At 38.8% G+C, this 12,471-nt stretch overlaps 1 protein-coding gene across 1 annotated transcript in view; it reads left to right on the top strand.

Annotated features, from left to right (window-relative positions):
* Positions 1-222: 222 nt before the first annotated feature.
* Positions 223-12,471, top strand: part of hmcn1 (hemicentin 1) — an 85,593-nt gene continuing 73,344 nt past the window's right edge. The window contains exon 1 of the mRNA XM_072389137.1: positions 223-816. Coding sequence (XP_072245238.1) covers positions 480-816 — 337 coding nt within the window. The 5' untranslated portion in view covers positions 223-479. The remainder of the gene's footprint in view (positions 817-12,471) is intronic.

A 12,471-nucleotide genomic window follows, 5' to 3' on the forward strand; every position in this document is an offset into this window, starting at 1 on the left:
TATTGTTTAATATTTTGCATCTAATAAGTTCAGACAAGTAAGAGCAATAACAATTAGCCAGCACTTAAACTGTTAATCTACCAAAATCGTGTATTCATGACCCTCGTTGTATAATTTTATTTTATTTAAAAAAAAAGAGACATTAAAGTGCTCCAAGTAGTAGCATGAGTGAAATATAGCAAAACACGCACAGGGTGCCTGGAGCTCATCCAAAACTTGTCGTCCAATGAGACGTCATTTGCGCCTTGAAGACGTCCTGGCCAGCAGAGAGGTGGTCTTTGTATGACAAAGTTGAACAAGGGCTTCTCACTGCAGATCAGAGAAAACAGGCACTGCTACAGCTGCTGGTACCAGAAGTTGAGCTGACAGAGGCTGCAACAAGCTGCAGAAACCAAAGAGGCGCACCGAGGGACTCCTATATTCAACTTTATTTGGCTGATGCTGTGCACTTCATAAACTGCTCTAATGTCTTTGCCTTTATGTCGAAACTCACCCTAAGATTCCCACTGACGAGGACAAAATATCCAAGAACTCTGACCGAGAAAACTCTTGGAGCAGAAATGGGCAGCACATTGATGTGGCTGTCGCTTATGTTGTCAGTGGCGTTTACCGCCGGGCAGGAGACAGGAACCAGAGCCACAAATGAGGACATCCCGGAGGGCGCATCCACACTGGCATTCGTCTTTGATGTGACCGGCTCCATGTACGACGACCTAGTCCAGGTTATCGAGGGTGCGTCCAAGATTTTGGAAACATCCCTGAGCAGACCGAAGAGACCTTTGTATAACTTTGCCCTGGTGCCCTTCCATGACCCAGGTAAAGCAATTAATTCGCAAGAAGTGAAAGTCAAATTCTGTGATGAGTTTCATTCAATTCCTCACTGTGCATGACTTCTTTCATCTGTAAAATATGTGTACTTATTTTGAAATGTATTTGTTCCTATTTTTGTGGTTTATTCCTTGTTGTCCACACAAAACCCGACAGAAAGGTGGGAAATGTGATAGTTTGCTCTCAATCTACCCTCTGAGTGACTAATGTTCCTCACACCTTCTGAGGAGGGACTATGGGGGACTTGGTCTCTGCACACAGATGTTCAGCTTGACAGTCACTATTATTAGCATTCCGCCAGGGTTACTGTGTGGCTCTAGGTTTGCAGTGTAGCTCGATGATTATCATCACCCTTGGATGCTCTCTCTCATTCTGAACAGTGATGCCTACACAGTATATGATTGGGCTATCGGACTCTTACAAAGTCATGTAAGAGTAAACATTTCAAAGCAATTAATATTCAGGAACCAAGATTTGAATTTGATTCTCCACCTGCAAAAATTGTTCATTCAACAAGAGCAAGATGAGCTTTGTTAGAGAACTCAGTGTGTGTGTGTGTGTGTGTTGTAGAAACTTTGCTGAAACATCTTGTAATGATCTCTTAATGGCCAACAGAGAGGTAGCGACAGAGACAATAGACAAAGAGAGTTTGAGAGTTGTACTTCATACCTGTCTTTAAGAATTTTTCTTTGTGCAGGACCCTACCAAATGTGCTTTGTTAGTATCAATGTGGGCTTACTCCTAACTACTTTGTGATCTTTATGTTTAAAATCTAAATAGTTTAGTCTAAAAATATACTCAGCAGAGGCAGAGACAAACTGTTTTGGGGGATCAGAAGGAGAACAAAAGAATGAATAGACAGGGATGATCTGTGTGGTGAAGACACAAATTCCTATTCCAGATGTTTTTTCTCTGCTGAGTTTCAGCATGTCACAAATTCTTATGAAGCACATTTCCTTAATCATTGATTCAATCTGCAAGCTCTAGGCCTAGAATAATAATGATATTCAAGAAAGAAATATGCTCAGTTTACACAAGTGTAATAAATGAGGAATTCATTATTTGTGTGTGCCTTTTGGGGGGGATTAATCTTAGATCATTAGAAGATGATAAAAGAGATGTGATGCATTATGTCTCAGGCATCGTAGCAGTAGTGGAAGAATGCTTTCATTTGAACCTGTAGCTAACTTGAAGACTTAATTTATAGGAACATAGCCCAGTAATACGATTCTCCTCTTACAGTGAGTTGCAACCACTCAATTCTGAGCTTCAGTGTCACCTCCTCTTTAAAAACCTCACATCTTTGTGTTTGTCCTTCACCAACAAGTGACGTTCGTTAGCTTCCTAAAATGTTTACGAGGATGTCAGAATGTGTTCTCCAAAACCCCCAGGGAATAGAGGAATGATTAGCACAGCACACTGTTCACAGAGACAGCTGAACATTTTGCCAAATGTTATTCTGACCCTGTCTCTCTGTCTCACTTTTTGTCCTTTTCCAACAATATCCCAGCTCCTCAGAGAGGATCCGTTTTGTTTTCATAGGGACTTTTATTAAAGGCTTGTTTCATTTTGACACAGATCCATTTTTCCTCTTTCCTCCTAGCCCAGTGCGATAACACAGTCCCTCCTGTTTGATTTGGCCTCCTTTAAATCAGAGCTTCTCTCTTTATTTACACTGCAATCTGACACAGTAAACACTAGAGTGTGTGTTTGTCAGTCTGCGTTAGTAAGAGTGTCAAGAGGATGCCTGGATATTGGGGTCAGGCCTGTGTGGGAAGATCAAGCAGGAAGTCTCCCCCCTTTCCTCCATCCTGCAGGGAGAGAAAGAAGGAAAGAAAAAGGATACTTCACAAATTATTTTACTGAGGTATAGGGGCTGTGGATGTAGCATTAAAGTCTGAGAACACTTCAATGAAACAGTGTCAGTAATGAATTTCTGCTACCCTGTTGTGTTTTTATTTCATTCACTGGTTATTTCTAAGAAGAACATTCAGGCAATGAGCAGAACGGTAATGTGTGGTTTTAGGCTAAGCAGTCAAAGTTTTATTGCATACAGACTCACTGCACTCATGGTATATTTTTTTGAGAGTTTGTAGCCAAATAAACTTATTTCACAATGTCCCTCCCATTCTCAAGTCAGGGAATGTTGCCTTCATCTCAACTTGTGCATTCTTCCAGTTAACCTTTAATAAAGAGTCTCTGCAATACTGTTTCAGATTTCCACTATGATTTTGCTTTGCTTTCTTTTTTCTATGTACAAATATTATGGCTCTGCTGACATCCTTACATACATATGCTAGTTCTTGTAAATGCTACCTTGCTGTGAGAGGGTGTGAGTCTTATACGTGCTTGTGTAAAGGTTTAATTGGTAAAGGTTGAGATGGGTCAGATTCTGGCACCTTGGGTCAGTGGGGGACTTAACACACTCGCTACAGTAACAAATGTTGAATGCAGTCAGAATGACGAGTGACTGAGGTTTAAGCTCTGTGTTAAGATTTGGATGTTGCACCCAGTTAAGAATTTACATTTTCCCTTTGAGAAAGGAAGTTTCTAGTGCAAAGCATCTAAGTTTGCTATTATGAAATTCTTTGAATTTTAAGTGTTTACATTACTGCTTTGTGTTAACCACTGATTTGTATGTTGTAATCAGATTTTAGCTGGTGAAAACTGTGTGAAAAGAAGTCTGAAGCATTCATTCTGAATTATTCGAAATAAAAATCCCAGTTGGTGCTCTCTGGGAATAAAGTTAATGACCCTGCGACCAGTTTCAACTGTGTTGTTTCAATTTGGTTTTGAGGAATTCAAACACACACTTATTTGCACTAAAGTCAGGAGATGTCACTGCTTGCTTGCTGTATCATCGTGTTAGGGCACAATTATGGGATATACTGTCAGTTTACATAAAATACACCCCACATTTAAAAGTGAGTTACCGTTTAAACCCGTTAGTCCATAACCTTCAGCCCAGGCGTAATATTTGGAAGGTATGGAGGCTGAATGGAGGGTCAAAGCTTATTTGCCTCTGAGCTGCTATGGTGTTTGAAAGCACATACAGCTACGATGCCACCCTTATGTGGTCACAAGGACCACATTAGAGTGAGCTTTGGCAACATAACCAGGATACCTTCTTTATTGTGTTATAGTACAAAGTTATTTTTTCTCAGTTTTCTTTTTTCTACCGTATCTTCTGTTAAAACCTAATATCAAAGCACACAATGTGAAGTACTTAGAGAAACAGGACAAACAGAGAAAGTGTGACTACCAAATACACTGATTAGTTGTGTAACTTCAGTTTGCTCACCAGCATCTTTCTTAGAGCTGTTTTATTCAGATCTTTTGTTTGTTTTAGCGATGTGCTGTGAACGCTGGTTTCTCTGAGGCGATGGCCTGCCTAACAAACATTTTCCTGCCAGTTGTCTTTAGTTAAAGGGAGACGGTTGTGGAGTGATGAGAGGGGATGATGGAGTAGTTTCCACCTTCTCTACAAGATCAAAGGCTCTCATCTCAAAGCCCCTCTTTGTTGGTGTTCAGCGTCTTTTCCTATTCGGCCCTTTTTCCCTTTGTTTCCTTCTTTCCAGGGCAATTTTTTTTGTCTGAGCCATCCCGCCTGTGTGAGATTACAAGGAGCCTGCATTTAGCTGGACAGAGTCAATAATGATGCTATTAGGCAGGAATGTCAAAGAGAGAGGTGGAGATCTTGGAGAATTAGAGGAGGGGAGAGGAGCGTGACTACAATGAGTGTCTAATCTGAGTTTTATGTTCTAACAGACGTAACCTTGAGTATTAAAATGGCCATTCATTTTTAGGACAGTATACGCAACTTCTAACATTGCCCAAAGGGCCCTTTGTGCAACTGTTTCAGCTCCATTTAGCTTTGTAATTGTTGCTCAGGATTGTCTTTCATCTTGGAAGGCAGCACATACCTGATGGCTGATACAGGAACACTTAAATGATTATCCTTACTGTTCCCTTTAGTAGGACAGCTTTCAGGATTTCAACGTTTCTGCAACATCAAGGCAAAACATATTTAAAAGAAATAATTTGTGTTTAGTCAAATAATGTGCACAGTAGATGGCCTTTAGGTGCACTGGCAAGCACATATTTATCTAAAGTAAGTGATCCAGTTCAGAGGCATTTTGAAAATATTTTGATCATTCCACCATGTTAGGTTTGTTTCCCTTCAGGCTTTGTACATGTTTTCCCATCCAACTCTGAGCCTCATCTGGAGATCCCGAGGTTTCATTAGCCCTTTTTGGGACCTTCAGGTCCTCTGTGACATCACTGTCTGGGCTTTTGCTCTCTTCCTCTTGACCTTTTGTGTCTGGATTTTGTTTGTGTCTGTTGGGTAATTATCTAAGCATGAAGACACAAACCTCTGACAGAGACCAGTAGTCAAAAAAGGAAGAGATACAGAGCAGTCATTACCTTATTATCATCATGATCAAAGTGTTACCCTGCAAACATTCAAGGTCAAAATCTTTCTTAGAATTAAAAAATGTTGTGAATCAAATAAGCATATTTCTTCTTCTTTTTTTTAATGGCATTGTCTGGCACAAATGCACACTTTGCTGCACATTTAAACTTTTTTTTTCTTTTTCTGGGGGATATGTGCCTGACCTATCCCTAACTTTTACCATGTGTCCTCAGTGTAAGCAGCAAGGCACACTCAGTTTAATTCCAATTCCCGAGGCAAGTCAGGTGATTTTGATAACCACTGCCTCTCGTTACCTCATGTTGGTGCTCAGCAATTTTTCTGTGGCAGTAATATTAATGTGACTGCATAAGTCTTGAGCTGCTGTTCACATTCAGGTTTTCAAAATATAGTCATAAGCAACATAGTGATGCATTTTTATGCCTTTACAACAAATGTTTGACTCCTAAACCACTTTCCAAACACACTACCCTGGAATCCAAGTGGATAGTTTCCAGCTGCTTGTTCCAGCTGTACACAAACATACACTATGTTCTGACATAGTTTTTGCTAGTGAGCATTTTTTTTCTATTTTACTCATAATAATAAGCAGCAGCCTCAGCACTTTAATGGTTGCCCTTAATTGAGGGCCTCCCTAAGATCAGCATTTTCAGATTGATGTCTAGACATTTCTGTTGAGGAAACTTTTTTTTTTTTTTTACTAGCACATTTTAATTCCGTTGTTTTACATCATACTTTTAGGGTCTTGGGGAACTCTGTTGGAACACATTACAGTTATGTCCATATAGACCTGACTCCAAAGTTGAACATTCACACAATGTGGTGTGGCATGACCTCATGCTGGCTGGGACTTCACTGTGTAAGCTGTTCTTGTACATTTAAGTATGAACATATGTCAGGTTTAAGCAGCGTGGCCAACGAGTGCAAAGTGACATGAGAGTGATTTGCACCCTACAGCACCCTACTGCTTCTATCACATGTATTTTCTACTATGTGTTAAGTATTGGGAAGTTTGTGTAGAAGTCAGGATTTAAGTTCATCTGCAGTGGCAGTCTGATTTTTCTTTGTTTTTGTTTTTACATTTCATTGTTCACCAACGCAGCAACTTTCAAAGGTGATGATATATCAGTTTTCTGTTTGTGGCATTTTATTCCACCTCAAAGTAATGAGAAACAAACCATTGCTGCTTTGATTGAATTTGTTCAACCAGATTCAATTTCCTGAAAAAGGCCAGACAAGGCATTAAATCGTTGTAAAAGAGTAATGATGCTATTGTTGCAGCTTTATGGCTGTAATTAAGCAGCTTTTTCAGTGTAAGTATGGTCACTTAAATGAGAATGCCCACACTGTTTACAGCTGTGTTACTTTGTTGTCTCACTACTGTCCTGTTGTGTTGCAAGTTTATATTATTTACTTTTTAGGGTCTAATTCTTATTCCTACTTCATTGTTTTTGGCCCTTTTCCTTTCAGAGACATATGCCACATTGTGCTGAAGCATTTCCTGAAAAGCAGCACAGCTGGTGCCACATTCATGTGAAATAAGAGATCACATTTGATTGACACAGCAGTTTGAGAGGGGTTTATTTCTGGTATATGTTTGAACCAGACAAGTGTTTTCGGGGAGGTTGTTAAAGCTGAAGGTTAGGTTGCCAGTGCCCTCTGTACCCTGCATCTACAGGGCATGTGTAGGGGGAAGTCATGCATCTACTTTAGACCAGTGCCTTCCAAACATTTCTTATGCCATGGCGCAATTTCTACATTTCAGGTGTGAAGCTTACACTCATCATGGACACGAATGTCATGGCAGCATCGGACTTTTTAAAACTATATTTTCTCATACAGATTGATTGTATAGAGTGAAGAATGTGATTAACAAATTCAAATCTATTATGGGTTTTCGAAAGTCAACAGGAGATAAACTATCTGTTGATAATAGTACATACTTGCACCTAAATTATTAATTCAATTTCTTTGAAATTTGCAAACTGTCTCCTGCCAAGGCCAAAGCTTTTTCACATCTTGTTAGTGATTGTGATTGACTGCAGCTGCTTGCTTCTCTTTGGCAACATTAAAAGGGTTTGCTTAACACCGCTCATTGCATTGACCAAGAATATGTTCAATGGGGAAGTCCAAAGAGCTCTGAGCAGATGTGAGAAAAATGATCGCAGATTGGGAGTTTTTCTTGGAGCCATTTCTGCAACCACAATACCGCATATTCCAAGATCATAGGTTCAAACGATTGCAGTTGAAAAATTGTTGGGAGTTGTGGCCAATCTGTCACTCTCGGCTCTGAGAAAATTGGTTTATATGGGAGGAATAACACAGGAACCACTGAGGCACAGGTCTGAACTGGAAACTGCTGGAACATCAGTGTCACTGTCTATTGTTAGGCAACTTTAGTATCACTATAAAGGGAGAGGACCTAATCCAAGGAAGAATGCCCTCTCCAAAAATGGACACCTTCACACTAAACTGTTCACCATATGGACCACAAAAAAGTCTTCTGGAAGGAAGTTTGATTCTGTACCTGACTGATAACAAACACAGGCATATCTTATGTTTAAAATTACATTTATCTGACACACGTTGGCGCTTGTATTTAAATAAACCATGTTGGAAATCACTACCTCAGACATCTGAATACACCACAGACCTTACTTAATGAATTCATGGAGTATGCATCTGTGTGTGATAGATGGTGCTTCGCCTTATGTTTCTCCAACTGCTTCACTTTGCACAATAAGAATCTCATTAGTAAAATGAGAGGGGAATTCTGAAAAAAATCCCCACCCAGCCATTACTGAGCAGACTTTGATTTCACTATCAATCATAAAATACCAGGTAATAACATAAGTTATGCAGTTTTGTGGTTCTAAGACTGAGGTAGGTCCCTCATATCTCCAAGATTTCTACTTCACTTCCAAAAAATGTTGATGATACTACATTTAAAAGTCCATGTTCAATTGCAAAGACTTAGTGAATTAATGTTGAAATGATATACAGGCAACATTCAGATGCTTTGGAGGTGGTTTTGTAAGTAATGTGGTTTAATAGGTCAGTGTTATTATAATTCAAAAGAAATTCTGGTGACACTGTCTTTGTGTTGAAACTCTTTGAATCGTTCTCCTATTAACTAGATTCACCACAGCTTGACACAGATTCCCCACCATCAGTCAATACTGAGAGAAAATGTAAAGTTTTTAGAGAAGCAGTTAGGAACTGTGATATGAACTCCTTAAACTTTTGATGGTAAATCTAATCAGAGCTCTTTAGGGGTACCCTATTGATTTACCAAATGTGACTTGTGTGTCAGTGGATGTTTGGGTTGATATTACTTCTAAGAGTTCATGCTTGAAATTCAACCTTTGAAATGTTGTTTCTACACACCAACTCAGTAGGGAAAATTTAAATTTCAGCTTATCTAGAACACCACTTGAATGGCTTCAAAAAGATATATTCAAATATAGTTTGAGTTTGAAATTATTGTAAGGATAAAAGATCTTTTTTTTTGTAAGAAAATCAGCAGAATATAGAGAGAAAGTAAGTTAGCTGTTTAACAGTGGAAATCTGTTATGTAAAATATCTGGTTTTAAATAGTGTTGTGGCATCATTACTTTGAAAATACTCCGGGTTGTGTTTTACCAATGAGCTAAAACTAAAATAGATTTTTTTTTCTTAATAATGTAAACAAATGTGCTCCAGATGGGTTTGTGTTGTTTACACTATCCATACCATATTCAGAGCACAAAGTACAAGAGCACAATTGATGATCTGTAAAAGGTCAAACATAAATCTTGGGGCCAGAGAGAGTCAAACAGGGCCTGAGAAAATTATACCGCAACTCTTTTTGTTTCACCTTGAATCCTTTACAGGTGCACAAACAGTACATCTAGTCTCTTGTAACATCACCCAAGCTAGTCTTAAAGCACACAATACATTTAGCAAAGACAGTTTCAGTACATGTTTGTGTAGAGTGTATATGTTAATCTTTTCTTTTCACAGTGCAAACTGTGAACATAAACCCTTGAAAGTGCAAGTTTCATGACCAAGCATGCAAAAAAATTCACCGAATGGTTTGTTGAACAGAACCATCTGGGAAGCTGTCATTGCAAACTGTTTTGTAAAAGGGACAGGACAGAGTTCAGCTCCTCAGTCTTTCACTGTATCACAAGATTACTTCAACAAAACACAACTGATTCAGTTTTGAATCCAGCCAAGAAAAAAAAAAAGCTTTCATTTTTATTCATTGCTCTTATTCCAGTGAAGAAAAACTCTTCTGTCTAGATATAATGTCAGTGTTGACTGTCATCCCACCTAAAATGTGCCAGTAGATGCCATCTTAGGATGCCCTTAATGGTAAGTAGCCTTTGAAATGGATGGATCCATGGGTGGGTGGTTGTGATCATGTTAATTAAGAATCCAGCCGCCATGATACATTAAAAATCTTGGCGAACTCTTCTCTTGTTGCATGTAGATATTAGGAACATTTATTAACACCTTCTTCATGAAGCAGGGAAGTAGTTATTGACAGTTTTTGCCAAATATTTCTGCCTCATTTTCAGCAATAAATATCTATTTTCCCATTTTCCTTCTTTATTCTATTGTGATCCTCTCCTGTGGCTGGTGTTTGGACTGAGTGTAGGCTTTCATTCGAGAGAGAGATAGAAATCACATTCAACTCTCATTTAGCTCATGGTTCACATTAGAACCCAAAATATGCCAATGTTTATATGGGTAATCAATAATGAAAAATAAATAAACCAACTAGTGTCACATGTAGGAGGTAGCGTGGATGGAGGACCCAGGTGCAGACACAGATAGAAAACCAGAGGTAGACGAAATAATTTATTAAAACTAAACAGACAACGTGCCCGAACAGGAACACTATGAAAAACTAAACCAAAAAACACAGAACACAGGAACTGACAAAACTGACTAGGAACAAGAACAAACTGGAGAAACAAAACCAAGAAGTAGTAGCAGCAAAGACAACTCAGGAGGACAACCTGAAGAGAACAGCAGATCTGACAAAGAGTGAATGAAACCAGGAGTTTAAATACAGAGGAGGGCAACTGGTGAGTGAAGACAGCTGAGTGAAATAACACAGGTGAAGGGAGTGGAGCTGATGACCGGACTAAAGAGAGACTGAGGAAGTGAATGGGACTGAGACAAGACAGAAAAAACACAAAAAGATAACTTTTGGATAAAGTTTATGCAGAGTACCATGTGATTATAGGACAGAGCATATAAAAGGCACAGTGGCTGCCATGTTGAATGTGATAGAAAAATATTGTTAACAGTACAAATGGACCAGATTTCATTAGCAATTTCATTTCAAAGAAGACTGAGCCAAAGCCAACCAAACTGCTTCAGAGTTAAAGATTAAATATTTCTAGCTGTGGTTTAATTAAACAGCATTAGTCAATTTTTTACAGTTTACATACACATGGTGGGCATGGCCAGCAAAGTAGCTGAGCTGTAGACATGTTGTGAGGACGCTTGTAGGGGCTGGAGAGAGTCAGTCCAACAATGACAAACTGTGGCAGCAGTTCATGGTGAAAGTTTGTAAAACGACCTAATAAAATATTAAAAGGGTGTTGATGATGATCCTCAACTTTTTATCACTGTGGCACTGCACGAAATCTTTCCACCGAGGTTTGAGTTCTTTAAGTAGGTGCACAGTACTCTGACCTCCACAGTTAGGGACTCACTCGTCAACAAATGATTCCTCGTCATGTAACTCTGGTAAGCATGTGCATATGCAGCCTTAAAAATCCGTTTAACAGTTCAATTCCACAATTTAGTACAACATAGTTTTTAGTATTTCAATGTGCTTTACTCAACTTTAGTTCAATTGTAATGGAAACTGTCTTGGAAACTGTCTTGGAAAGAGGAGGCAAATCAAAGCAGCCAAAGAAAGATGCAGCTACATCTGCTATTGTGGCTACTTGCAGAACCACTTCTTCTTCTTGTGTCACTTATGGACGAATGTGCCACTTCGTACTCACAAACACACAGTAGATTTTCATTTGCTGAAAGGGTCTTTTGTTGCATGGATGTCCACACTACAGAACTATAAATCCCAGTAAATGACAGTCATAGATTTGCATAGACTTAATAATGATTTCTGCCTAGTTGCATCTTTCTGTGCGTTGTTTCCAGCATCAGTTATACAGTTAGTTGTATAGCTTTGGGGAAACTCAGAACTGTCATCTGTCTCTGGAACATGTTCCTCATCGGATTGTGCATCTGGATTACATGCACATGTGTGGCGTGAGAGTTGGTTGGGTCTTGGGCTGTTTGGGATCATTTAAACTTATGAGTGCAACTAATAGAGATCTGTGGTTTTATGGCCCATTGTCCTAAAGCACATTCAATACTGTCAAGTAAAGTGACATATGAGGGGCAGGGCTGCAAACAGCAGACTCTAAACAGCCTGGTGGTCTCTTTCTCTGTTAGTTGTGGTGAGAAGTTTCCATTGCAAATTCAGTTTGTGCTGGTTTGAAAAAAAAGCATGCTGACAGCTCAGTTGCTTTGGGTTAAGCGGCAGTCATTAGTTGGTGGTTAGTGAAGTCATGCATCGTAAGAAGAGGTGCAGTTTAAAAGAGCAATGGCAAGTAAGAAAAATGTGAAAAGTCAAGAAGTATAGGAGAGTAATATTGTACAGTGTAGTCGGTACTCGGTTCTTGATGTCAGACTGACTTTGTAGATGTCTTTTTTGTTGCTACACATCTTAAACCTTCATTTGACGAATTCTTGAAAAACAACAAAAATATCACAAAACTAATGCTTTGAATTTTGAGGCAGAATTTGCTGAAAAAACAATGCTGCAATTGTGGCTCTGTTGCAAAGAAGACATGATTGTGGAACATGACTGTAAACACCAGACATAATCACACTTAATTTGAAATAAATGGAGATTATTATCCCATCAGGAGGACTAACCACTTCCTCTTCACGACACTCTCCCATTTAAAATAGACAATACTCAATGCACTCAGTAAGAATCTTGTTTGTATTTAACAATTTCCTGTTTGGAGAAACGTTTTGGGCTGATTTGTGTTTTCTCAGTTTAGTTGTATATTATATTCTTTATTTATTTATTAATTATTTATGTATTTATTTAGTAATATATTGACTCAGATCTGTGCCAAAACTATCAAAAAGAGAGCAGTAAATTAAAAAAATTAAAAGTTACTATTTAATGAAGT

The sequence above is a fragment of the Leuresthes tenuis genome, unplaced genomic scaffold (genome assembly GCF_036924035.1).
Source record: "Leuresthes tenuis unplaced genomic scaffold, fLeuTen1.0.hap1 SCAF_7, whole genome shotgun sequence".
NCBI classification, from domain to species: Eukaryota; Metazoa; Chordata; class Actinopteri; order Atheriniformes; family Atherinopsidae; genus Leuresthes; species Leuresthes tenuis.